The sequence below is a fragment of the Panthera tigris genome, chromosome B4, assembly GCF_018350195.1.
Source record: "Panthera tigris isolate Pti1 chromosome B4, P.tigris_Pti1_mat1.1, whole genome shotgun sequence".
NCBI lineage: Eukaryota > Metazoa > Chordata > Mammalia > Carnivora > Felidae > Panthera > Panthera tigris.
In genome coordinates this window covers 136535337-136563086 of record NC_056666.1, presented here as the reverse complement: position 1 = coordinate 136563086, position 27750 = coordinate 136535337, and the positions used below count along the sequence as shown (strand labels likewise).

General features: G+C 54.2%; 1 protein-coding gene across 2 annotated transcripts; it reads right to left on the bottom strand.

The window, feature by feature from the left end:
- Window positions 1-9961: 9961 nt before the first annotated feature.
- Window positions 9962-27733, bottom strand: RIBC2 (RIB43A domain with coiled-coils 2). Of its 2 annotated transcripts, XM_042993527.1 has the most exons (7): window positions 27448-27733; window positions 26111-26192; window positions 23805-24149; window positions 19504-19622; window positions 16374-16601; window positions 11474-11640; window positions 9962-10148 (listed from the first exon to the last, which is right to left on the bottom strand). In XM_042993527.1, exons 1-7 carry the CDS (start codon window positions 27559-27561, stop codon window positions 10070-10072), a joined length of 1134 nt encoding a protein of 377 aa, XP_042849461.1. In that variant the 5' UTR covers window positions 27562-27733; the 3' UTR covers window positions 9962-10069. The 2 variants fall into 2 exon arrangements, with proteins under 2 accessions (XP_042849461.1, XP_042849462.1); XM_042993528.1 differs by lacking the exon at window positions 11474-11640.
- Window positions 27734-27750: the final 17 nt, after the last annotated feature.

Below are 27750 nucleotides of genomic sequence, written 5' to 3'. Positions count from 1 at the left end.
CACCCCTACCTCAAAATTACAGTAGTTACGAGATCCTTACCGGGTTTTGCCACTCAGTGCATTAATTTCTCAGTATTGTTGTACAAGCGTCCCCGAAGAGGAGAGGAGACCCAACTGGATGGTGGGGTCTGTCTACACCCCTCCACTGTGTGAGGTCCCTCCGTACATGACACCCTGCTCACCCTACCCCCCCCCCCCCGGTGAAACCACCCACCCATCGCTTGGCGACTCCCACTTAGAGAACGAACCAAAAGGTTTGGAGAAAGGCTGACTCTTAATTGCCCGGGGCAGGCCCTGCGTGGCAGGCTGGGACCCGACACGGTGTGTTCTGGGAGAAGGCGTCCGTTTTTGTAACAGAAGCTCCATTCAAACACGTGCTCAGTCTCCAAACCGGCGGGTCACCCTCACGCCCCTTCACGCTGTGCACCCGCGGGTCGGCCTTCCTTTTCGCTCCGTCTTCAGATCTGTCCAGAAGCATGTCAAGCCCCCACTTCTGCAGCTGGTCCCGAGGCGCCATCACTCCCAGCCGGATAATTCCCGTGGGCTCCCCTCTGGGTCCGGTTTCATCCCTGCTGGGTTTGTTCGCGCGCTGCAGCCTTAACCCCAGAAGCTGGAGAAGCTGTCTCCACACGCGAGCCAGCTCGCCCCTTGCTCAAAACCCTCCAAAGGCACCAATCGGACTCCCAGGAAATGTCAAAATCTTTGCAAAGGCCTGTGGGGTCTTCCCTTCTCCCCTCCCCGCCCCCGCACCGACTCCGCTCCAGCCACACCCGCCTCCTTGAACACCCAAAGCGTCATTCCTCCCCGGGGCCTTTGCACTTGCTGTCCCCTCCTGTCCGGAAAGGCTTTGGCCCTCGTCGCCTTCAGGGTCTTAGTTCCACATCCCCTTCTCGCTGACAACTTCCTCGGCGTGGTGGACACTGGGATGCGCGGCCCGGATTCCTCTTGGTCCCTTTGAGGATTGCCATCAGCCCACCCTCGGCCACACCTCCTTCCAGGAGCAGCCTGGCCCACGGACTGATCAACACGGGCTGTGAAGGCCTGATTTTCGGCAATTCTGAAGGCCCGTCCATCTCCAGAGCTCCGTGTGGGGCCAGCTGCTGTCTCTGCTGGGCCCTGTCACAGCTCGGTTCCGCCTCAGCCCCATCCTGCCTTTCCCCCCTCCCCCCACACATGCTGATCCCAGCTGCCCTCCTGAACAAACATCCTGTGCACGAATCTCCAAATCAAACTGCTTCTCAGGGAACTCCTTGACGTGAGTCACCCTACCTACAAGTGCACAATGCCTCCTCAAACACACGCTCGCTAACCCCTTCCCTCTCCGCTCGTTAGGGTCCCTCCCTCTCTTGGCGCACAGGTTTACCTGTGTATCTTGTTCGTTGACCGTCCTCCCGCTGGAATATAAGCCTCATAAGGACAGGAGTATGTCTTGCTTTGTTTATTTTGTTTGTTTTTAATCTTTTTAAATATTTATTTACATTAGAGAGAGAGAGAGAGAGACAGAGCACAAGAGGGGGAGGGGCAGAGAGAGAGGGAGACGCAGAATCCGAAGCAGGCTCCGGGCTCCGAGCCGTCAGCACAGAGCCCGACGCGGGGCTCGAACCCACGAACTGTGAGATCACGGCCTGAGCCGGTCAGACGTTCGCCCGATTGAGCCACCCAGGCGCCCCTGCCTTGCTTTGTTTTATCCGCATCGTGCAGAAGAGTGCCTAGCACTCTCAGCACCCACCCAAAGCTCGTTGAATGAGTGAGTGGCAGAACGAGCGTGCCGTCCTTGACTTGTAGCCCCAAATCCCTTTTACACGCTCTGTGGACTCTGACATTCTGAGTTACTGTAATTGGTTCGGGGAACCTGATTCCAGATCTCGACAACTCCCCACCACCAAATTCTGTTGGGCTGGGCTCCAGATGACATGGTCCTGATTCTGGCTCTACTCACCTGACCACCTGAGGACTGTGTATTTTTTAGAGCTTCATCCACATCACCGTTGAAAATGTTGGCTAGAACCAAGTGCCCCTCATAGCCATTTTCTTGGTGGTGTTTATGTCTCCTGGAGCTGATCTTGTCCAGATACCCATTCGCATGTGTATTTCTGCCCCCCCACCCCCCCGTTAGGGGGCGTGTCTTGTTAATTGCCTCGGCCCAGGACCTACGACTGCGCCTGGCACGATGTGCATCTCTCTTAGCTGCCTCATCGCCCCTGGCGGCTGGGTGGCATGTTCCCCCGCCAAGGCTGGCTGGTCGTGCTCTCTGACATCTCGAGACACCTCTCTGGTACGACTCAGGGTCACGCTGCCTGGTGTTTCACACGCCCCAAGGAACACCGGCCCGTGGGCTCCTGGTGCCATCCCCTGTATCTCCGACAAGAGTCCCGCAGAGCTGAGCCACGTCTGTCTCCATTGTCGGCAAAGCCATTACAATTAGGGCACACTGTGTGCCAAGACTGTCCTTTCCCCCCGGGGGATTGCTCCCTGGCAGCTCCTCAATCATCATACAAATGGGTCCCCAGTGGATTCATACCACTCGCTCTCTGGACCTGCCCCGAGTGAGCCTGAATGCAACAAATATATGTCAGGCAGTGTTCCGGGTTCTGGGAATGGCAGGAATTAAAGCAAAGTCTCTTCCCTCGCGGGGCTCAGCGTCTAGCGGCAGGCGAGGGCCGACGAAACACACATCCCAAGTGATGGATGCCATGGAGAAAAAAATAAAGCAGGGCGGAAAGGGTGTTCTGGGGGAGGAGTGTTTTCATCGGATGCAGGACCCAGGAAAGAGCCTCACTGAGAAAATGAACTTTGAGCTGAGGCCTCAAGAAGGGGATAGAGTCGGCCACCTGGATATCCAGAGAAAGAGCATTTTGAGCTGGGAGAACACACCCGGCACGAAGCCGCGGTGGCCAGAGCTAGGCTGGCACGCTGAGTGCATAGTAATGAGGCAAGTACGGTCAGAGCGGAGTGAGGAAGGAGGAGGGCGGTAGGAGAGGAGGTCAGAGAGACGCATGGCAGGGAGTGAGGTCACATGGGCTTTGAAGGCCACTGGCTTCACTCTGGGTGAACTGGGAGTCCCTGGAGGGCTTGAGCAAAATGACAGCCTGGCGTGCATTTTAACTTGGTTTCTGTGGCTTCTTTGTGGGAAAGGGCTGTGTGTGGCCAAAGGGAGAGAAGCAGGGACAGCAGAGAGGAGGTTAATGCAATCATCCAGGCCGGAGAGAACGGGCTGCACAAAGAGTTAGCCATGAAGGCAGTTAAGAAGTGGTCAGATTTATACAATAGTTTGAAATCTAGGCAATAGAATTTGCTGACAGAGTGAATGTGGGATGTGAGAGGGAGAAAACCCAGGGGTGCATCCAAACTTTTTGGCCTCAGCGATTGGGAGAATGGGACCGCCCTTGACGGAGATGGTGGAGATTTGCAGGAATGGGTTTGGGGGCAGAATTCTGTTTGGACACATTCACTCTGACTGTTTAGATAGCAAGGGGGCATTCGATGCTGAGCCTGGCATCCCAGGGTGAAGGTCTGGCTAGTGACGTGCATCGGAGAAGCTCTCGCCCGTCCCGGTGACCTGGGGCTCTGCCCACCATTCCTCCTGGGACTTCCGGAAGCCTAGCTCCACTTTGGGGAAGTTAATTCTAGTCTTTACGTCTCGGTTCGTCGTCTGGGAAATAAAACTGGCCAAAACGTGTTCCAGATTCATGAAGGTTTTCACCCCATGACGCGTGTATGCTGTCGGTGTGGCTCTAGGCTCCGCGAGCTTCCGCTATGGACACGATTATGTTTTGCTGGAAGTGCTAAGGTTGCTGCAAGCCCCCCAACCCCCCTTTTGCCTCTGCTTACACTCTGAGCCACATCCCCCTGGCCACAGAGACGGGAACAGGGATGAAACCTTAACCTGTGGGCTGCCCATTTATTTATTTATTTAACCATTTTTTTTAATGTTTATTTATTTTTGAAGGAGAGAGAAAGAACACGAGCAGGGGTGGGGCAGAGAGAGAGAGAGGGAGACACAGAATCCAAAGCAGGCTCCCGGCTCCAGGCTGTCAGCACAGAGCCCGACGCGGGGCTCGAACTCACAGACCGTGAGATCATGACCTGAGCTGATGTCGGATGCTTAACCGACTGAGCCACCCAGGAGCCTCAAGGCTGTCCATTTTAAAGGACCACCGGGTCTAATCAGACTCCCCAGTCACGAATCAGAGTTGGGAATGAGGAGACCAGCCTCACCAGTGGTGGCCCTGGAGCCAAAAGGCCATTCTGGGCCACTTACCGCATGAGCCAGCCAAGGACAGAGTCACCTTGATGATGGTTGGCTTGCACCAGTTCTCACCCTGGGGAAGTGTCAGCCCCGTCCTAAGGCTCCGCGAGTTCCCACTGGACGTCCAGTCAACAGAGGCACATTTGTTGAGCCCAAGATGGGAACCCTAGGAGGTAACTTGTTCACAGCTCAGCCTGGTGTGATGTCCCGAGCTGCCTCTTTCTCCAATGGGTGTTGGAATGTTCCATCTCCAACAATTATGGACAATAGGGTTGAAGTCCCTTCTGGCACTGTCAGAACAAGAGTGCTTGGAGAGCTTTCTAGAACATCTGGTAAGAAGAAAAGACCCACTAAATCCCAGACATTCCATCTCTCCACACTGGGGCCATAAGCAGTGCTAGCTGGGGATTGGCCCTTGGGGCCTTGGATTCATCACTCGTTTGGCAAAGGAAAAGAAGGAAAGCAGACCTACCAGGCACAGGATAGGCAAAACTGACTTTGCCAGGGCTTGGCAGACGGGTGGCTAGGTTCCAAGACAGGGCAGCATGAGCCCGGGGGAGATTGGACAAGGCTGTAGGGTACCACCTGGGCCTTTGCCGAGTGGGGGGTAAGCACAGAGGAAGGCCGTGTGGGTCCACAGGGCCCCGGGTCTTGCCCTCTCTCAGCTTCTCCCAGCCCCTTCTTGTCATTGTTTTAACACCATGTGGACACATCACAGGTCAAGAAGACGCCTCTTATGGAAAATGTACTCAAAAGTCCTCTCGCCATATTTCAGCCGCTGTGCTCTGGCCCGTGACCAGGCAAGAAGCATGGGGACCGGTCGTCTCCTCTCTGCAGCGTCACTCCAAGGTGACTGTCACAGGGGATTATACTCACAGCCTCCACACCAGCCTCGTCTATCTGCTTAGAGAGATCAGAGACATACACGGAGACAAGATGGCCCTGCAAAGGGCAGATGCGTGCAAGACAGAGTGCCACCTGCTGGTGGTCATGGGCACTGCAGACAGCCACCAAGTTCATTCCACAGGGATCTGGTAGCAGGTGCGTTAGGGCTCCTTCCTTCCTTCGCTTATTTGATGGGGGTGGGGAATAGAGCATTGTTTCTTTTTTCTGTACATTCCTCCGCTCCAAAAAAGTTGTCTCGTGGACTTTTGTGATCATCCCCATCACCCTGTCATTGGCGAACACTGACTGCCCTGGACATTCGTGCACAAATTTTTGTGTGGACATACGTTTTTAATTCTCTTGGGCATACCACTAGGAGGGGACTTGCTGGGTCACATGGTCACTCTGATTTATAAATTCCTGATGCCTCCGCTTCTCGGGCTCTGGGCTCTGCCTCGGCTCAGTGACATTAATGTATTCTGCCTGGGGTCCTCCTTTCTGCCAAGCATAGTGATGCCTTCCGGAAGAAGCACTGGGTAAGCATACAGCTCACCTTGCCCCCCTTCTCTCAGAGACCACAGTCCTGCACTGTCTGTTGTCCAGCACCTGAAAATAGTTGTCCTGTTTATTTTGTCCAGCTTTCTGTTGTTTAAAAGCAGGAGAGATAGTCCAATACTCGTTACTCCATCAAGACTGGAAGCAAAAGACCAAAAACACTTTTAAAAATACCGGTACTCGGGGGGGCGCCTGGGGGGCTCAGTTGGTTAAGTGTCCGACTTTGGCTTGGGTCATGATCTCGCGGTTCATGGGTTTGAGCCCCAAGTCGGGCTCTGTGCTGACAGCTCGGAGCCTGGAGCCTGCTTCGGATTCTGGGTTTCTGTCTCTCTCTATCCTCCCTCCCTCCCCCCGCAAATCGCATTCTGTCTCTCTCTCAAAAATGAATAAATGTTAAAATAAATAAATAAATAAATAAATAAATAAATAAATAAATAAAAATACTTATATTCGATAATTTCATTGTCTAAAGTCCTAGGGAGATCCAAATCTGAATGGTGGTTTCTACAGATAGTTACTCATGGTGACTTCCTTGCTTGCATGTTTTCTGCTTGTGAGAGCTTGTCTTTGGTTGAGTTCAATCTGGGAGAACCCTGAGGAGTCTAAATTGGGACTGCTTTTGTCCTGAGATTATTTATGTTAGCCCCTACTAGGTTCCACGGAGGTAAAATTAATCTGAGAACACTTAGGTTTAATTTTTCTGCTGGGGATTTCTCTTACCTCTTTGAAAAACGGAAACTCTGGAGCTATACGAGAGTGGGCATATGGGTGTGAATTCTCAAGGACTGCAATTCTCAACCTCATCACCGCCATCATCATCATCATCATCATCCCCATCGTCATCACCATTATCACTACCATCACCACCGTCATATCACCATCACCATCATCCCCATCACCATCACCGCCATCATCATCATTATCATCATCCCCATCGTCATCACCATTATCACTACCATCACCACCGTCATATCACCATCACCATCATCCCCATCACCATCATCCCCATCACCATCAACATCACCACCATCAGCATCACCACCATCATCATCCCCATCACCACCATCACCACCATCACCATCATCCCCATCACCATCACCATCACCACCATCAGCATCACCACCATCATCATCCCCATCACCACCATCACCACCATCACCATCATCACCACCATCATATCATCATCACTATCAACCCCATCACCATCAACGTCACCATCATTCCCATCACCATCAGCATCACCACCACCATCATTATCCCATAACCAGGGTGAAGACTCATTGCTTTCCACAATCTCTTTCTATCCCCCCCCCTTTTATCAAGGGTATAGCCACCTTCCAAGGTCCCAGATTAGTGCAGAGGTCTCAGTTTTGGATACTCCCCCTTCATGAGGGCCTCTTATTTTTCTCCTAATTATTAACCCCCCAAACTCTGGATTCCTGTTATCATCCTTTGCCACCAGGGCAGCCCCAGTTTCTATTCCTTATTAACGTTCACTGTTTTGGTCTCAATCCACCGTTCATTCTTATGCGTATGAATGACTTTCACGGTTTCATTTACTCCCTTGTGAGTTCAGCAATGCAGACAAAAATCCCTGCTGTAATTAATCCAAGATCTAGTGGAGTTGTGGCGGACAAATATTTTCGGGACGCTCGACCCGCCATATGGATCATTCCGTTGGAAGCGGAAATTCTCCACCTCGGTGACTTCATCTGCGGCAAATGGGAGCAATAATCCTGACTGGTGAGAACTGTCGCGAAGAACTGAGGTGTGCGGAAGGAGTGCACTTGGTAGAGTGCTTGGCAACAGGTGGCGTGGGCTCGCGGCATCGCTAATGGTACAGGAAGTGAGGGGAAGCCACGAACTGGAGCACGACGCACTCTTTGCTCCTTCCACAAACGTATGTTGCTCATTTAGGCCACAGCTGTACATTATATGGGTCTGAACAAATATATGACCACCTGTATCCAGCATTACAGTATGATGCAGAGTAGTCTCACTGCCCTCAAAATCCTCTGTGCTCCTCCCGCCCATTCCTCCCTCCCCGCGACTCCCTGGCAACCACTGATCATCTTACCGGTTTTGTCTTCTCCAGAATGTCATATAGTTACAATCACTCATTACGTAGCCTTTTCGGATTGGCTTCTTTCACCCGGTAATGTGCACCAAAGTTTCCTCCACGTCTTTTGGTGGCTTGATAGCTCGTTTCTTTTGATCACTGATGACACTCTACGGCAGAGAGAGAGGGAGACACAGAACCCGAAGAGGGCTCCATCCAGGCTCCGAGCTGTCAGCACAGAGCCCGACGCGGGGCTCGAACTCACGAGCCGTGAGCTTACGACCTGAGCAGAAGTCAGACGCTTAACCGACTGAGCCCCCCAGGCGCCTCTAACTGGAATTTTTAAAGCCAGTCTGCGAGGAGATAATAAAGGAAGCAAGTAGAGCAAAATCTTAACTGTAGGGTCTAGGTAGTGGTGCCTGGGTGTATACTGTACAATTCTGGTTTTCTTCCGTAGGTTTGAAAATTTTTATAATAAGATGTTGAGGAAAAGTGAGACAAAGCAAAGCCAAACCCTCCGGAGGGTGTGTGTCTGTGTGTGTAAAACCGTACGGGGCCGTTCAGAGCAGAGTGATGGAGACGCACGGCACCTGGACCCTGGCTCCGCCTTCCAGCCAGAGCCAAGTCTTGAGCTCCCTTCTCCTGTTTTCTCCTGGCGGGAGGTCGATCGCCACACCCGGAGGTGTCAGGGCTGTGCCAGGAACCTGGCCTGGCTGGTCCTTCAATCACTGGGGTCACTTGCCCACTTGAGAACCACGGGGAACGTGTCATACTTCCGGTCACCAGCAGAGGGTGCACGTAAAGCAAACAAGCGCCCAAGGTTTCCAAACCGGGTCTTCCCCTTGGAATATTTTCCATAAAATGATGCAAAATTCAGCGTTTAAAGCAACTTCTCCACACTAGGGCCATGATCCCAGTCATACCGACGTGTTATTGATGGCTGCAGTGGGCTCCAAGAGCTCTCTCTCTCCCTTACTCGCCTGTGCCCGCCGGCCCCCGTACGACTCACCCTGCACTCCTTTGCAAGGATCTCCTTCATCAGCACCCCTGCCGGGCTGTGGGGGACCCTGGCACAGGGCCTCGAAGAGCACTCAGTGTGCAGCGGATGGACAGACATTACCTCCCATTTCTCACTTTATCTCCCTGCCCAAACGCGGCAGGACTGACCGTCTGGGTGGGGCGTCTCTCCTCCATCACCCGTACCCTCCCTCAAAGTGTGGCTTGTTCAGCCTGGCCAGCAACGTTCCGAATTGGATCATCCTGGGAGGCAATGGGACCAGGTGTCCCCTGCGTTCCCCCTGTTATGGGTTGAATTGTGTGCCCCGCCCCCCACCCTCAGAAAGATATGTTAGAGTCCTCACCTCCAGTATTTCAGCCGTGACCTTATTTGGAAATAAGGTTATTGTAGATGTAATTAGTGAAGATAAGGTCACTGGGGTGGGACCTAATCCAATACGACCGGTACCCTTACAAAAAGGGGAAATTTGGGGCACCTGGCTGGCTCAGTCGGTTAAGCGTCAGACTCTTGATTTCAGCTCGGGTCATGATCTCACGGTTCGTGAGCCGGTTTCTGGCCGATATGATGTGAACGGAGGTGAAGCGTACGTTGTCCGTGGCTCGTCCTCGAGGGCCAGGACTGCCCCCTTGGCTCCCTTGTGGCCCAATGACACGGAGCAGCATCCCTGGACCACAGGACGGGAGCTGGCAGAGAAGTGACGGAGGGCTGCTCCGGGAGCGAGACGTAAACTGCTTTGCTGAAGCCACTCTTGTTTTGGGGTCTCTGTTACCAGAACCAGGAGAGCCGGATGCCCTGGCTTCAACCCCAGGCCCATCACTGCCTGTCCACGTGACCTTGAGCAAGACACTTAACGTGTCTGTATCTCAGGCTCCTCTCCCAGAGCAGATGAGTAATAAAGATACCCACCCTCCACTAGCCGCCCCGAGGGTCAAATTGTTCTAAATGCCTTGCATATAGTGAGTGCTCCCGTTAGCTTTCATGGCAGCTGGACCCGGGGTGCCGGTGACACACAGGCCCCCTCGGATGCCACTCTCTCTGGGATGGTCCTGGCAGGGCCACGTCTACACCATCCCTGTACAGCCCCCACGGCTGCTCTGGGAACACACTTTCGGGGCAGAGCTGAACAGAAACCTCGTACACACACAGGGGAGGGGATTAACACGGTTTGCCCGCCGTGAAAAAGCAGAGTCGAAAGTCACTCCTGAAACACGGGGTGTATTTCTTTGTAATAAATGCGACTCTTCAAAAGGCTGCTGCGTTTTATGCATGAACAATTCAGAAGACAAGGACCGTGTCTTTTTCACTATCGACTTCCTGTATTAAATTGCGTGAAATAATCTTCAGTGGGTTGATTTGTACAGACTTCTTCCATATATTTTTTCCTGAAAATAAAACAAGGGGAAAAAAAAAATCAGCAAATGCCTGGTTTCCTAAGGAATCTATTTTTTTTAATATGTAGGAAGAAGGCCACAGACTTTTTACCCGTGTGTTAGCCCCGGGATACGGAATACATTCCAGCCCGAGGAGCTCAAGGGTGAGGGAGGGATGTGTTTTATCATTGCCCTGCGGTTACATTGGGTACTGGCACCGGCATAGTCTGCAGAGGTCTTAGAATTAGATCTCTGTGGACGCGGCTGTAAAGACATCTGTTCATTCCATTCTGTGGGATCATCTCTACTGCTCCTCTGGGGCCCCCAGCGGAAGTGACCAGCCAGCAATGGACCCGCCAGGAAATAGACACCTGATTAGAGAAAATACTGGTGGGTCTCTTCTGAGTTCAAGCCAAGAGCTTGATGGATACACAAATAACTAAGTCAATAAGTAATGTGGGGTTTGGTGTGGGGTTGGGGGGATTTCAGAGAGGGTGGTGAGGGGCAGAGGGACAGGAAGAGAGTCTTAAGCAGGCTTCATGCCCAGCACAGAGCCCAACCCAGGGCTCGATCTCATGACTATGGGATCATGACCCGAGCTGAAGTTAAGAGTCGGATGCTTAACCGACTGAGCCACCCAGGTGCCCCAATACTGTGTTTTTTGTTTTTTACCAAGTTCACCTACGGATCTGCATTAGACGTTTTCTGTCGCTGGCACTCTGAACTATGTGTGGGGTCTGTCTGTGTGAGGAAGAGACTCCAGCTTGCCCTTGGCAACTGCAACAGCTGGCACGGTCCCTCCCCCCTCCCACCCCCCTCCCCCTCGCCCCCCCCCCCCGCCGGCCACCTCCCGATGTCTATGCCAAGCAACCTCCTCAGAAAAGCCTTCTGACTCCCCCAGGCCCACTCAGAGCCCTCCCCTGGGGCTCCCAGGGCCCTGGGTGTACCCCACGACCCGCACCCATGTCTGAGCCGCTGGGGGGCGCTATGCCCACATGCGCGCCTCCCACGGAGGGTCTCCTGGCCTGTGCTGGCACCAGTGGTTTCCAAGCACTTAATTTCCGGCTTGTGGCTTTCAGCCCCTCTCTCCCTTCTGCTTGAATTCTCTACCCAGAGGCTGTGCCCGAGCCCAAGTCACTGCTTCGAGGGGGCTTTGGTGAGATACACAGCCGGGGCCTGGGGCCCTTGCGTGGGAAAGACTCGGGGAGGTGGGCCCGCGCTGCCTGCCCGACCGTCCCCACGACTCGGCGGGATCTCGGCTCCGGTGCCCCCCGTCGGCCCCACCTGCTCGGCCGTCACCCCTCCCCCTGCCCCTGCCCCTTGGCCCAGGCCCTCACTGCGAGCGCTGCTCCTTGGCCAGGCTGAGGTTGGCGCAGTCCAGTGCCCGGCGTAGGTCCCGCTGCTGGCGTTTCTGCTGCCGCTCTAGGAGCAGAGTGGAGCGAGCCCTCTGCACCCTCTGCCGGTCCCAGTCCCTGTCTCGCTGCCACTCTTCTTCCCGAAGCCGCTGGAGGGGGGAGAGGCGACTCACCACCACCGCCCCGCCTCCCCCAGGAAGAGATCCAGGGGATCGCCCGGGAGAATCGGCCTCTCATTTCACAGATGGGGAAACTGAGGCTCAGAGAGGGGGCAGGCAGGTGAGCAACATCATGCAGGGCATCAGAGGAGACCAGCGCCAGCTGCCAGCCCAGGGCTCCGTGGGCCCTCCTACCCGGACGCTGCCAGTGGGGCGCACTGCTGAACACGGGGATCACCTGGTGGCTTCTAGAACCTACTGAAGCGGCAGCCCCACCCAAGGCCAGCGGGCTCAAGGCCTTGGGGGTGAATTTCTGCATCTCAGCTAACTCCTCATCGGCTTCCAGCCCCCTCTATAAAAACCACTGAGCCCTAGAAGAGGAAACCCCATCAATGCGGAGGGAAGGGGTCGCTCCCAGAAACGTGAGCTGTTCTACCGGCCGTCCTGAGTCTGAATTATTGGTCAACTCAGCCTTCTCCTGCAAAAGGAAGCACCGGGTCTGAAGATGAACACACCTCCTTCCCTTCCGTGGGCTTTAGGGCAGGGCTTCCGCTCACCCGATGAGCAGAAGTAGAGTGTTCAGCGGTGCCCACCCCCTCCCCCCACCCCCCCACCCCCCCCACCCCCACCCCCACCCCCGACCTGGGCCTGCCAGCCACTGGGTGCAGACGGGCTGGCAGAGGGCCCGGCCCCCCACCCAGGACCACCCAGAACTGGTGCCCGGTTCTGCCACCTACAGTGCAAGTCATTTTGCCTGTCTGAGCCTCAGTTTCCTCACCTGTAAAGTGAGGCTACTCACAGCTGCCCTGAGTCATAACACAAGGTGTTTTCGTCAAGAAATACAGGATGCTGGGGCGCCTGGGGGGCTCAGTCGGTTGAGCGTCTGACTTCAGCTCAGGTCATGATCTCACAGTTCGTGGGTTCGAGCCCCACGTCGGGCTCTGTGCCGACAGCTCAGAGCCTGGAACCTGCTTGGGATTCTGTGTCTCCCTCTCTCTCTGCCCCTCCCCTGCTCACACTCTCTCAAAAATGAATAAATGTTTAAAAAAATTTTTAAAAGAATACAGGATGCTGGAGCGCCCTGGGGGGCTCAGTCGGTTAAATGTTTGACTCTTGATTTCAGCTCAGGTCACGATCTCAGGGTTTGTGGGTCCGAGCCCGGAGTTGGGCTCCGAGCTGACAGTACAGAGCCTGCTTGGGATTCTCTCTCTCCCCCTCTCTGCCCCTGCTCGCTCACTTTCTCTTTCTCTCTCTCTCAAGATAAATAAACTTGGGGAAAAAAAAGAATACGGAGTGCCATGGGGACCTGCTTGCCCTGAACTAAGAGACAGACAGCCTACCTATTCTTTGTCTGACCTCAATTTTCCAAACTGTCTCCATGCAGAGGGGGGAAGTGCTCTGGAGGGCATACAGGGGTGCGGAAGGGGGCAGGCGGATTTCTGAGCGGTGAGGCCTGGTCTAGGCTTTTTTTCCCCTTTGCGCTTTTCGGTCTTAATTTTCTACGAAGATTGAAAATCAGATAAAAATGCTGCTCTGAGGACAGGTGGCCGTCCCTCCTTGCCAGACAGTTGGGCTGAATTGTAGGAGTGAAGGACAGAGCAGGGCCTGGCAAGGGCGACCCACATTCCCTGCCAACCTCGGGGCTCTTCCCACCTTGGGCTACTTCCCTGCCTGCCCCCGGCTGTCCCCTCTCACGCAGGGGCTGTTTTCCCTCCCACACTGTTGACCCTGTGCGCCTGGACGAGAGCCAGCAGGGGAGCTCTTCTACCCCCTCCCCCTTTCCTGAGCCAGGCCGCTGCCCCTCCCCCAGTACCTGCCTGCTCAGAAGCTCACACTGACCGTGGCACCTGCCAGCACCCCACCTGGGGTGGTCATCTGCTGACCCTGGGGCAGCCCGTCCACCCTTGCAGGCCTGAGAACTTCCTTCTTCCTGGCTTCTCCGTGATCCCCCCTCCTCTCCAAAGACCTAGTGCCAGCCTATCAGCTGTCACCCCCTGGGCCCAGCCTACCAGTGATCCTTGAACTCCAGTGGGCATCAGAAGAACCCCTGGGGGCTTTCCTGGCCCCAGACTGTGCGTCTGCCCCAGGATTTCTGGTTCAGAAGGTCTGGGGTGGGGCCTGAGAATCTGCATTTCTCCCAAGTTCCTAGGCAATGCCGATGTTGCCGGTCCAGAGACCCCCACTTTGAGAACATCTGCCCCCACCTTGTCATTACCAAGGATGTCAGCCTCCCTAGTGTCACCCTCAAGTGTCCGGTCCACCACTATTCTGATCTGCCTCTTCCACCCTCTCTCCAGCAGCCCGGTTTTTCGAGTCCTCGCCCCACCCCGGGACCTGCCATCCACTGACCGCGCGCTGTCTACTGTCCTGGCTCTCCTGTGACTTCATTTCCCTCCTTGTTCAGCCCGGCGTCCATGGCTGACACCCCCTGGTGCAGATGCCCTCGGTGCCCTCGAAATTCTCACTTGGGTCAGACATGCCGGGCAGGTCTGTACAGCTAAGCGTGGCCGGGGAACGTCATCTGATTGCACTCACTGAGGACACTTCAAGTGCATGACCTCCAGCCCTGGCTCTGCCTGGCCATCCCTCCCCTTTCTCCTAGGCCATTCTTTTCCAGCTCTCCTAATGACCATTCTCAGTCCTCGAACCCCCAACCTGACCCCCTCACCCTCGGCTGCTGACCTCCCTTCCTGTTTCCCCAGAAAATAGGGGTTCCAGAAGTGAAGCCCACCCCCACGGCCAAGGACGATCAGCCTGAGTTCCCACCCACCCCAAGCTTCAACTAGTGCTCCCAGGGCCTTGTTCTCCTGCTGGGGACACGGGCTCCAGCAAGTCCCCTCTGACATCAATTTCCCCCTCTCTACTGCGTCGCCCTCGTGGCATAACACATATGCTGTTATTTCCATAATCAGAAAAAACAAACGCCTGTCCCCACCAGCTACCACCCCATTTCTCTGCACCTTTTTCAGCAAAACACTTTGAAAGCGGTGTCCGCATCGGTGGGTCTCACTTCCTTCCTGCCTGTTACCTTTCTGTCCCCCCCACGCCTCCTCCAAAGATGCTCCTGATAGAGTCCCCAGTGACTGCTCCCTGGATCCTGGGTTCAGCCAGCAGCCCAGCCACAGGGTTTGGCCTGGGGGCTCCCCTTGCTGGGTCCCTCCTCCCTCTTTGGCTGCTCCTTCTCAGCCCCCCTCGCTCTCTATAAATGAAGGTGGGGGTGGGGCTTGTCCCATGATTCAGTCCTTAGTCCCCTTCTCCCTGTCTTCACTCATTCCCTGCGTGACCTTAGCCAGGTTCGCTGCTTTAAATACTCTCTGTGTGGCCATGCCTCTATGCTTATGTCTCCAGACCTTGTTCTGAACTCCCGACTATGTATCCAACTGCCTACTGGCTTTAGGTTGTGGCAGAAAATGTTACTTGCCTCCCGGTAGCCATTTTTCTGTCTTCCTCAATAAAACCATTGCCGGCTACCTTGCCGCCTGAAATAAACACTACATTTCCCAGTTAGGGGCAACCTTGTGACTAACTGTTATCCAGTGGAACTTAAGTGGAAGTGTCCTGTGAAACTTCCGAGAAATGTCCTTAGAGTGTTCTTCCTCATTCCTTTTCCTGCTAGGTGGACTATGCATGTGAGGGCTGGGGCTCAAGCAGCCACAATGTACTAGGAGGTGGGAGCCAGTTGCCAAGGATGGCAGAATGTTAGTCAGTGACCCTGGAGTTGCCATGTGATGTCTATATGCCAGAGATAAAGTTCTGTTTCATTTAAGATGCTGTTAGTTAGGGTTTTCTGCCATGCTCAGGCATGGAATCCCAACAGACACAGATGTGTAACGCACACTGCACACATATCATTTCCAAAATTGCGCTTGTGACTTCCGTTCCCCTATCAACCTGCTCCTCTCGCCCTCTTCCTACCTCTGTAAATGCCAACTCCATCCTTCTCATTGCCCAGGCCACAAGGCCTGGAGTAATCCTTAACTCCTCTGGGTCTCATAGGCCCCACCCAACCCTTCAACCAATGCTGCTCACTCTACTTTCAAAATAGATCCGGAATCTGACCATTTCTCAGCACCCTGGCTGCCAGGGCCCTGGACCAGCCAACATCATCTCTCACCTTGACCGCTGCAACAGCCTCCGTAACAGGCCCTCTCCTCCCATCCCCCCCCCCCCCAATAGAGCCTTTTCTCGAAACGGCAGCAAGAGGGATCCTGCCACACGCGTCACTCCTCTCAAAACCCTCCATCACAGAAAAGCTCTTCCCCATGGGCTGCCGGGACCTTGACCTTCCCCCTCCCAGACCTCTTCCTCTCCCTCCCCCCTCGTTCCTCCACAGCCCACCAGGCTCCCTGCTCTTCTCCACTCCTGCCTCAATGCCTTGTCCTTGCAGCTCATCCCCTGGTGGTCCTTCCTCCGATATTTGCAATATTTGCAATACTCACGTGGTGCACTCCCTCCCCTCCTTCAGGTCTTTGTTCCAATGTCACTTCCCAGTCCCCTGGGGACCCTTCTCAAACTCAGCACCTTGCATCCCCTTGGCCCAGCCTTACTTCCACCCCAGTACATATCTCCCTACCTCCCCAAACGTAAACCCCTTGAGAGCTGCTTCTAGGGACAAGTACAGCAGCGGTGAGAACTAGACGGCTGCAGGAAGGCAGCGGGTGGTACAGGTCTGCGGCTGGGGGCTGGGGGCTGGGGGCTGGGGTGGGGGATGGGCGGGCAGGTACCAGCTTCTCCTGGATTTGCTGCTTCTGAACCAGACGGATCTGCTCCAGCTGCTCCCGGGTCATGCCCTTCCAGCGGTCGGGGACCACGCGGTGGGGCCCGAAGGAGCTGGCTGCCTGCTGCGGGTTCTCGGAGAGCAGGTCCCCACGCAGCAGGTTGGAGATCTCGGCCAAGTCGTCTTCTTGTTCTTGTTTTTTCTCCCGAGTCTTCCTTTCCACTGACTCGGTGGCCTGCACAGGGGAGGACGGACAGTGAGGAAGATGCCCTGGGTGACCCCGTGGGGACTGAGGCAAGGCTGGCGCATCTCACTGGGGTCTCTTGAAGGAAGACAATGGTAAAGTGCGCCTGGGACAGGTGGGGCGGGGGCGGAGAGTGGGCAGGCGCGCAGGCGCGGGGAGGCCCTTGGACCCTGGCTGCCTGGGTGACGGGGGGCGCGAGGGCTGGGCTGAGGGAGCCCCCCTCTGCACTGATTTGTCGAAGCGGGGAGCGGCCTTCCCAGGTTAGGCCGCCATCTCCCCCAGGGCAGGGCTGCGTGCCCCTCCCAGTGGCCCTGGTCCCCTTGGGCGGCCGCAGGCCGCAGAGAACACCCGCCAGAGTGATTCACAACGGCGGTGACCCCTCAAAGGTGAAAATGCTCTCAATGCACGCCTGCCACGGGCCCCGGGGACAGACAGATTCCGGGTCAGATCCCCGCTCCGGGGAGGGTGAGGAGTGGAGGGACAGGGCCCTGGCCATGTGACCGGAGCAAGTCACGCCCCCTCTCTGGGCTGCAGCCAGTTCTCGGCTCGGTGTTACCCGTTCTCTCTAGCAGCAAACAGGGCGCTGGGCAAGGTGCCCGCACGCCGCACGCGCTCACGAAAGGCCAGCTCGACGGCGTCACGGCAGCACGGGCTTTGCGGTGGGGCGAGCCCGGACTCACGCACTGAGTTAATTAATTAAACAATTAATTCCTTGTTTATCGACTAATCATACCCCTCTGGCCGGGGAAGGTAGTTGGACGACAGTGCGCTAAACGGGCCAACACGCTGCGTGTATTAGCTCGTTTAATCCCACGACGACCTCACGAGCACGTGTGACAGTCATTGCCGCTGGTCACAAACTATCTCCCCAGCTCCTCCTGCAAGGTGGCGCAGCCGTACTTCCCCACCTGCTTAGAGCGCTCGTGGCCACGTGGCTTCCTCGGGCCCGTGAAGTGTGAGCAGAGGTGACTGTCCTGGCAGGATGAGGTGGGGGTTCGGGGGGTGGGGGGAGGGACAGGACACGTTCTCCTGGGGGAGCAGCCCTCTTCTCCCAGGGGGACACCCTCCAGTGCGGGCCTCCTCTGCGGAGCCGGACCGGCCCGCCCGCAAGTGGCTCCGGAGGACGGTTACCTGGGCGTCTGCCTGGATGCTCCGGCCTGTGTCCACCCAGGAGCAGAGCCGCAAAAGCCGACGGCGGCTTCCCCGGGCGCGGGGGGCGTGGCCTGGGGGCGTGGCCTGGCAGCTCGCGCACGCGCGGAGCTGGGGGACCCGAGAGGGCTGGCGCGGTGCAGGCGCTCGCCGCGGAGGTTGCCGAGTGAGAGCGTCGGCGAGTGCGGCGACACGGTTTCCGAGAAGGCCAAGGGCGGTCCCCCAGCGGGAGCGCTCGCTAAATGATCCGCTGGGCCAATGAGCGAGCGACTAAATGAATGGCCGGAAGAGCGGCCGCAATGCACAGCACCCGGCGCCCGGCACCCAGCACCCGGCACCCAGTACGCAGCACACAGTACATGGCATATAGCACCTGGCACACAGTACACAGCATCCAGCACCAAGCACCCAGCACACGGCACCCAGTACACAGCACTCAGCTCACAGCACACAGTACACAGAATCCAGCACCCAGTACACAGCACCCAGCACCCAGCACACAGTACACGGCACACAGCTCACAGCACATAGTATACAGCACACAGCACCCAATACACAGTACACAGTACACAGAACCCAGCACCCAGCACACAGCATCCAGCACCCAGCACCCAGCTCACAGCACCCAGCTCACGGCACAGAGTACCCAGCACACAGTACACAAAAGCCCTATCTACCATGAATTCTCTGCGGGCCCTGGAGCAGGTGACCTCTCCTCTTGGGCATCGTCTGCACACAAGGCAAGGACCAGAGGATGTCTAAGATGGCCTTCGGTCTGCCGGCTGGTGCCTCGGTCTGCCCTTGGTCTCCCCCCATCCCTGGCAGTTTGTCCTCCTCGGTCCCCGCCCCACCGCCCCACCCCCCACCCCCTGCCCCGCTGAAAACCAACATTCTCTTTGGTCTCTGGTCCCGCCTCTCCGGGAGGTTTTGATTACATAAATGTCCCACCAGCAGGACATTTTTGAGCTTGTGTCTCCAATATATTTATCTCACAACGTGATACCATTAGACCACACATGAACAGTGCTTCATAATACATACACATGCACACATGGGAGTTAAACACCGCCAGGCTGCAAAAACACTGGAGCAGAGTTCTATCCCTTCCTGCTCTCCAGCTCATCGTCCCGCCTGCCCTACTCCACAGACCACAGTTCTGGGCAACCGGTTCACCGGATAAATGAATCCAGGGCGGCCCCCATCCCACCCAGGAAGTAGAACTGCATTTGTAAAGAAGTCTGGAGCCGGGGTCCGATTAACTGGAGGAATAGAGAGCTTGAAGCAAGGCCAGTGAGGGACCGGGCGGAGCAAAAGGCAGGAGGTGGAGAGTTTGGGAGGAGGTCCCGCAGAGTTTAGAGAGGAGGGAGGCGTCAGGAGCGCCGATCATCAACATGATGATTGTTGCCCTTAGTGAGTGCCAGGACCTGGTCTTGATGAGGATGAGCTCTGAGAGGTGACAAAGAAGTGAGACCAAGACAGGATGCCAGAGCAGTGCTGGATGGCCGTTTAGGTAGATGTCACTGTCCTCGGTGTTAGAGAAGAATCTGAGGTTTGCAGAGTTTAGACAAGCCCACCGCGCCCCTCCCCCCCATCCCCAGGCTCCCAAGCTCAGGAGCAGGGGAGGGGCGCACTCAATCTGTACCAGGGCAGCCCCCGGGAGGGCCATGTGGATTGTGTGGTGTGAGCCGGTGAAGGGCTGAGCTTGGGACTTGGGACGGGGAGACTGGGGCGTCCCGGGAGCTACCTGGTTCCTGTTGAATTCTTTCACAGCTGCACAAACCGCCTTTCTGGTGGCACTTTCCAGACTCTGTAAATGCTTGGCCGTTTCATCAAACTGCAGCCTTGTCTTGAAGTAGAGGTCCTCTGAAAGGAAGCGAAACGCAGTCACACCTCGCTTGCCCACCCAGAGCTCCTTCCCAGGTGCGCAGAGCACCCTGTGGAGTGTCCAGCCACGCGTCTCTTCTTATCCTGCCCTCACCCAGAGAGAGGGGATGCTGAAGGCTGCTGGGACACTTAGATGAGGTGATTCAGGTAGAGCTCTTGGGTGCAGGCCCCAAGGGTCAGCATCACTACCGGGGATCAGTAAGGTCTGCTGGCGATTGGTGATGTCTGCTGGGGATGGGTAAATTCTGCTGGGGATTGGTGATGTCTGCTGTGGTCCTGGGCTGGGGCCCTCATCCATCTTCTTACAATGGACAAGGGAGCTCTGCTGTGGGGACCAGACGGGGCTCCGCAGAGGAGGGGTGTCAGAGTGGGGAGATATTCATGCAGTGACACTAGGACTTTTCCAGGCCAATGAGCAGCAGCAGCATCAGAAGAGGTTAACGTGGAACATCCAAACAACAAAAGGTAAAGATCTGGACTCAGATAAGAGCAGGCTCCTATCCCAGCCCAGACACTCCCTAGCTCTGCAAACCTGAACTATTACCCAACCTTTCCGAGCCTCCAGCCCTCATCTGGGAAGCAGGACAACTCCTACACTGCAGGGTTGTTACTTAAAAAAAAAAAAAAAAAAAAAAAGCCACCGATCCAAAGGTCCTTCACGTGGTGTTTGTGTCCCATGGCATCCTCCTGATGTGCAAACACAAGAGCAAACTCCAGCCGTGAGGCAGGGGCCTCCGTTCCACTTGAGCTTCATCTGTCTTCCCCTCCTTCATTCATCCTTTCAGTTGACACAGCGCCACGAGGAGGTACACACAGGACTGTGCCCTTTGCAGGGCACAAAGTGTGTAGTGACGGGCAAGACAGAAAGGGTTCTTCCTGCCTTTGGCGAACTTACTGTCTGGGCGATGAGCCAGGTCATAAACAGATGAACCCCGAAAGAGATCTATGAATGCACACTGCGGAAGTGCTGTAGGGGGAAAGGGTCCTGGGAGGGGACTCGCTGGGAATACCTGGCTAGGCAGACGGGGATGGGGAGGAAGAGAGGAAGAGTGCTTCTCTGGGAGGAAGTGACCTTGGAGCTGAGGTCTGGAAGGACAAGAAGCTGGGTGGAGAGCAGGTGCAACGGGTCTGACGTGAGCAAGGATCTGTCGGCACCCAGCAGTGAAAGGAAGCCAAGTGGCTGGAACACAGTGAGTGGGGTAGGGGGCACAAGGTGACACAGGGGCTGAGCAGTGGCCCAGCACGCAGGGCCCTGTAGGCTACAGAGGATTTTGCATTTTGTTCCAGAGGTAAGAGGGAAGCCATTGGAGGGTTTTAAGCTGGGATGGAGGGAGTGGGGGTGACATTGTTTAAAAATCAGCACTCTGACTGCTATGTTGAGAAGAGACCAGAAAGGACAAGAAAGAACATGAAGGACTATTAGAAAGCCCTTGGTGTGGTCCCTCCAGGTGATTAAAAAAAAAAAAAAAAAAAAAAAAGGTGGTGACTCATATCACTGTGGTGACAGCAGGGATGGGAGAAGTGGGCCATTCAAGATACATGCAGGAGGTGGAAGGACAGGAATTGAGGATGGCCTGAGAACAAAGGTGGCTCAAGGAGGACTCCTGGGTTTGTGACTTGACTAGGGAAAGAGGTGTCATTGATGGAGGGGAGGATGGTGGGGGGAGGAGCAGAGCCAGAGGGAAGTTCAGGGTTACTCTCCAGGCTGTTCTGAAGTGCCTGGGGAGATGTCCAGGGGGCAGTTCAAAGACCAAGTTCAGGGACATGTCCAGGGGGCAGTTCAAAGACCAAGTCCAGGGAGATGTCCAGAGGGCAGTTCAAGGACCAAGTCCAGGGAGATGTCCAGAGGGCAGTTCAAGGACCAAGTTCAGGGAGATGTCCAGGGGGCAGTTCAAAGACCAAGTTCAGGGACATGTCCAGGGGGCAGTTCAAAGACCAAGTTCAGGGAGATGTCCAGGGGGCAGTTCAAAGACCAAGTCCAGGGAGATGTCCAGAGGGCAGTTCAAGGACCAAGTTCAGGGAGATGTCCAGGGGGCAGTTCAAAGACCAAGTTCAGGGACATGTCCAGGGGGCAGTTCAAAGACCAAGTTCAGGGAGATGTCCAGGGGGCAGTTCAAAGACCAAGTCCAGGGAGATGTCCAGGGGGCAGTTCAAGGACTAAGTCCAAGGCTGAGACAAAGTCTTTTAGCCAGAGATGGACATGTGGAGAGCCTGGGAGGTGGCTGAGATCTTGAAAGCCCTACGGATGCACTGTTCAACAGATATCTATGTGCCGAGAACGAAAGACAGAGCAGTGAATAAGACAGAGCAAATCTCCTGCCTTCAACGAGCCTGGGATAGGATGCTGGGGAGAGGGATGACAAATACATAACCATACAGTATGTCAGTGATGGGGCTTTGCAGAAAAATACAGCAAGGAAAGGGATACAGAGTATGGGCATGGGGGAGGGTACGGGGTTGCAATTTAAAATAGTGGTCAGGGGAGAGACCTCTCTGGTAAGATGGCATTTCATCAAAGACCCAAAGAAGGATAAGGGGCAAGCCATGCAGATATATGGGGAAATGTTTCCAGGCAGAGGAAACAGTAGGTGCAAAGGCCCTGAGGCAGAAGTGAGCCTGACACACTTAACATTCTGAGTGAGGAAGCCAGTGTGGCGAGAATGAAATGAATGAAAGGCAGCGTGGTAGGGGATCCTTCCAGACTACGAAAACCTTCCCGGTCCTTGAGATGAATCTGGTGCTTATTCTGAGTAAAATGAGAAGCTATTGGAAGGGTGTGCGCAAAAGATCTAGCTTAATTTTTAGCAGGATCATCCTGGTCACTGGGTTGAGAAGCAACTATAGAGGGCCAAGGGCAGAAGCACGGAGACCACCTGCAGGCGATTGCAAAAATCGCGCTGAGAGATGCTGACAGCTTAGCCCAGAGGGGTAAGAGTGGAGGTGGAGAGAGGCGGTTGTGATTTGGGGTGATTTGCTGCTGGACTGGACATGGCATTTGAGACCAAGGAAGGAGTCAAGACGCCTTGGGGTTGGGGCTTGAGCAACTGGAACAACGGAGTTCCCATTGACAGGGGTGGCGGTTCACGGGGGGCAGGCCAGGGTGTCTTGTGTTGACTCTGATAAGTTCGCTAGACACCCAAGAGCAGATAAACGTCCAGAGGTGACAGGACGTGTGGGCTGAGAATCAGGGAAGAATCCAGGCTGGAAGGGTACGTTTGGGGGAATGATGGCCTATCGGTGGTATCTAAACCCACGACACGAGTTGAGAGCTCCAAGAGACCGAGTGTGGTTGAGGCAGGCGTGGCGCAGAGGGCACTGGTAAGCAACAACACCCGGAGGTTGGTTCGGAAGGGGAGGAGAAACCAGCCAGGGGGCCGGGGGAGGGAAGCCGGGATGAGAGCGGGTCCTGGAAGCTGGCGGAGGAAGTATTTCCAGGAGGAAGAGATGACCAGCTATGGCACAGGCCGCGGATGAAGGAGCCGCCTGAAAACGGAGCTCGGATAGAGCAGCTTGGCGGTCACCTTGGGGCGCCCGGGTGGCTCCGTCGGTTAGGCGTCCGACCTCGGCTCAGGTCATGATCTCGCCGTTCGTGAGCTCGAGCCCCGCATCAGGCTTTGTTGCTGCCAGTTGGGAGCCTGGAGCCCGTTTCAGGTTCTGTGTCTCCCTCTCTCTCCGTTCCTCCCTCACTCGCACTCTTTCTCTCAAAACTAAATAAAAATTACCAAAAAAAAAATTTTTTTTTTAAAACAAAAAAAAGAAAACACCGGTCACCTTAGTGCAGGCAGAGTTTACTGGACTTGTTGCAACTGCCTCAGGGATGGAGGTTGTTCCAGGTCTTGGAGGCTTTGCCAGAGGGGTTCCCTGGGCCTGGAGGGTCCTGGTGAGGACATGTGACCCCTGAGCCCTAGGCGCACCCTACCCCCCAACCCCCATCCAGGTGCAGGTGGATTTTTCACCTGCACCTGGCTGGAGCCCGGCGGGAGCACAGAGTTGCAAGCTCAGAAATGAAGACGTTTACATCCTGGAACACAGGCTCTTTCCCCGGCGGCCAACACAGCACAGTGGTAGGACGTGAAACACCAAACAAAGCAGGGGGAAACCCACGGGTTTGATTGGTCGGAGAAAGTATTGAGACCGGTTTGTCCCTTTTGGCTTCATTACCTGCACATCTTTGGTGGGCACGGGCACTCTCCCGTTCCCTCTGCTGTTGTAAGGACCATTCTCGGTTTTGTTCCTCCTGGAATTTCTTCCTCTCGTGGAAATTTAAATCCTCTCCCATGAATTTCTGCATTCCCGATACTGTATTCCGAATATCGTTATCTGACTGCCTGGCTGGGAGATCTTTCCTAAGGGCTAGGGGGTCAGATAGGTCAAATTCACGGCGAGTTTCTGGCTTCTGGAAGGTCTGCTGGAAATCATTGATGGCTTTACAGAGGCTTTTCCTATCTCTCCTTTCTCGGCCTTCTAATATGCATGTGATTTTGTCATTTTGCCTCATTTCAGCAGCTAGAAGAGACATAGCATACCCACCCATAAGATTAAGTTTCAGAGAAAAAATAAATTTGAATCTGCCTTAAAAAATAATTTCTAGTGATTCTAAAAGCAATATAAGCCTTCAAAATAGTATCACAACCATTAAAGAATTAGTATTTTAAAAAAAAATTTTTAATGTTTATTTTTGAAAGAGAGAGAGAGCAAGCGAGCGAGTAAGCGGGGGAGGGGCAGACAGAGAGGGAGACACAGAATCTGAAGCAGGCTCCAGGCTCCAAGCTGTCAGCACAGAGCTCAACGCGGGGCTCGAACTCACAAACCACAAGATCATCATCTGAGCTGAAGTTGGACACTTAACTGACTGAGCCACCCAGGCGCCCCAAAATTAGTATTCTGAATATACAAAGAGTACCTACAAATCAGTTTAAAAAACCAAACAACCAAAGAAAATAATGGGCCAAGAATAGGTACATATGTGTCTGTCCTATCATTGTTGTAAGTTTTATTTATCTTGTAAGAATTATTTTGTTCAAGTTTATTTATTTATTTATTTATTTATTTATTTATTTATTTATAGTGTGCGAGCGGGAAAAGGGCGGGGGGGGGGAGAAAGAGAGAAAGAGAGAGAGAGAGAGAGAGAGAGAGAGAGAGAGAGAATCTCAAGCAGGCCCCATGCCCAGTGAGGAGCCCAATGTGGGGCTCGATCCCACAAACTGTGAGATCATGACCTGAGCCAAAATCAAGAGTCCCATGCTTAACCGACTGAGCCACCTAGGTGCCCCAGGTTTGAATTATTTTTAAACATGACAAAGGTAAACTGCTTAGGAACTAGAGAATGGTCCAAAGAAAAAAAATAAAGTTCCCTTGTATTCCATCATTCCAACATCACCACTGCTGACATTTTGGTCTATTTCCTTTCTGTCTTTTTCTAAGCTTATTTCTTTTTATATATTTTAACATTTAATGGGTAGCCCATGGTATATACAATTTTGCATCCTGCTTCTTTCTATTTAAAAAATCCTTATAGTGCTTTAAGAAGAAATAAGCTGGACCTGTTGCACCTGATGTGGGAAAGTGAATTCTATTTGGAATTTTTTAAAAAATGTTTATTATTTTGTGAGAGAGAGAGCTCGCGCACAGGTGGGGCAGGGGGAGAGAGGGAGAGATAATCTTAAGCAGGCCCCACACTCAGCAAGGAGCCCCACTCAGGGCTCTATCCCATGAACCATGAGATCGTGACCTGAGTCAAAATCAAGAATCAGACACTTAACCTACTGAGCCACCCAGGCGCCCCTGTTTGGAATTATCTCAGAGCTCCGACAGTATCTTATCTTGCTCTGAGTCACCACAGCCAGTGTGAACCAAGAGTGTCCCTATGTCCTCTGGTGCAAGCAGCTGTCCCCAGGAGAAGGTCTGAAACTTTTTTGGCAGAGGATGGTGTGTGTGTTTAAGGGTTTTCATGTCCGGTTTTTAAAGAAAACTGAGAACAGGGACGCCTGGGCGCATCAGTCGGTTAAGCGTCCGAACTTAGGCTCAGGTCATGATCTCACAGTTTGTGAGTTCCAGCCCCGCATCGGGCTCTGTGCTGACAGCTCAGAGAGTGGAGCCTGCTTGGGATTCTGCGTGTGTGTGTCTCTCTCTGTGTCCCCCCGGCTCGCACACACTCTCTCTTTCTCTCAAAAATAAACATAAAATTTTATGTCCTCGGGGTTATGTTCTCGGGTTTATGTTCCCGAGAACAATGTACATTTACCCTCACAATACATTTCCTACACCCCCCCATAGAATTCAATAGCTGTTTTCCTTTCAAGAGAGAAAGAATCAGCACATTAAGTTAACTGAGCACAAACAATGGTGAAATTTTAAAAGGACGAAGAGTGTGAAAATGACAAGCTTTTACACTTTTGAAGCAATGAGGACCGGAGTCTAGAGTTATACAGCCCCAGACTGCTAGCTAGTCTTCGAGAGATGCTCACCAAAAGTTTCATGTCTAGCTTTTTCGGTTGCTTCTTTAATCTTCTGGTCATGAACCTGAGCATCCCAGGCGTCTGTGTCTCCCTGGAAATGGAAAACAAAGGGGGAGGAGTTACAGCCAGATCATTTTAGTCGGTTGATAACAATCCTACTGATCTTTTTTTAAGCCTTGTTCCACTGTTAACTAGTTGTCTTAGGTACACATCAGTTCTTTTCATACCTTTTCAGCCTGTCCCCAGAGCTTCCTTCTCCCTTTCTCATAGTTGATAGATATCTGCAGAACAGAACAACTCCTCCTCTAGGAAGCACTGATGTCCTCTCCCAGTCTCAGTCTGTGCACCCCTGACACCCCATGCTCCCCTCCCTCACAGCCCTGATTCCACTGCTGTGAGCAGTGGACCATTTTTGGTTTTTGTAATATAGTTAATTTTTTTTAGAGTGTGTTATTTATTTATTTACGCGAATTCAAGTTAGTTAACATACAGCGCTGTATCGGTTTCAGGAATAGAACCCAGTAATTTATAACTTACATACAACACCCAGTGCTGATCCCAAGTGCACTCGCTCCTTAATGCTCATCACCCATGTAGCCCAGCTCCGCCCCCCCCCCCCCCCCCCGCAACCTCCGGTTTGTTTTCTGTATTTATAATTTTTTAGTGTTTATTTTTGAGAGAGAGACAGACAGAGCGTGAGTGGGGGATGGGCAGAGAGCGAGGGAGACACAGAATCCGAAGCAGGCTCCAGGCTCTGAGCTGTCAGCACAGAGCCCAATGCGGGGCTCGAACCCACAAACTGTGAGATCATGACCTGAGCCGAAGTGCGAGGCTCAACCGACGAGCCACCTAGGCGGCCCTGTCTTCTGTATTTAAGAGTCTCTTACGGTTTGCTAATGTGACCGTTTTAATGCCAGAGTCCATCGGGCCATGAACTCTGCAAGGTCAGGCAGGGATTGCCATATTCCTCATTTCCTGGGCCCAGCTGGGGCGTGCCACAAAACAGTAACTCGCTGGCATGTGTCAAATGAATAGACTGGAAGGAACCCCCGGTGGTGCAGACCATCCGGCTCAGAGAAACGAGACCCGCCTTCCGGTCTCTGACTAGCCATTCACTGCAGACAAGCTCCGTCCCTGCTGCAGGACTCAGTTTGCCTGTCCTGCAAGTGAGAGGGTAGGTGTCTGCGAAGGGCTTCCCCCTCTTCGGCAGTTAACACGACGAGCTGGTGCCCTTTGGGGCCGTGCTTGGATCAGCAGTTTCGCTGCAAGGGCTCATCCCTGGTCTCCACCGCCCGCCCCTCGCTGCCCGCCCCCCCCCCCCATTCCCACCGGGTAGAGGGCCTCACCCCGATGATCCTGTTCCTGGCGTTGAAGATCCGTTTCTGCCGGCACAGCTCCCCATGCGTCCTCTTGGCCAGGCTTAAGTACCGCTCCAGGTCTCTGGGCTGCGCTATCTCCATGGCTGGAAATCGCGAAGAAACTCTGAGGGGGTTTTAAGACAAACGAGATGAAAAAGGAAAGACAACCAAAATAAAACAAGCTGCAGCCTAAGCCAGGCTGGCTCCCTAGGAGGCCGGGCGGGTGCGAATCGAGCCGGCTCCGCAAGCTTTCAGTCCTCGTGCGACCTCTCCAAGCCCCGCTCTCCTCGG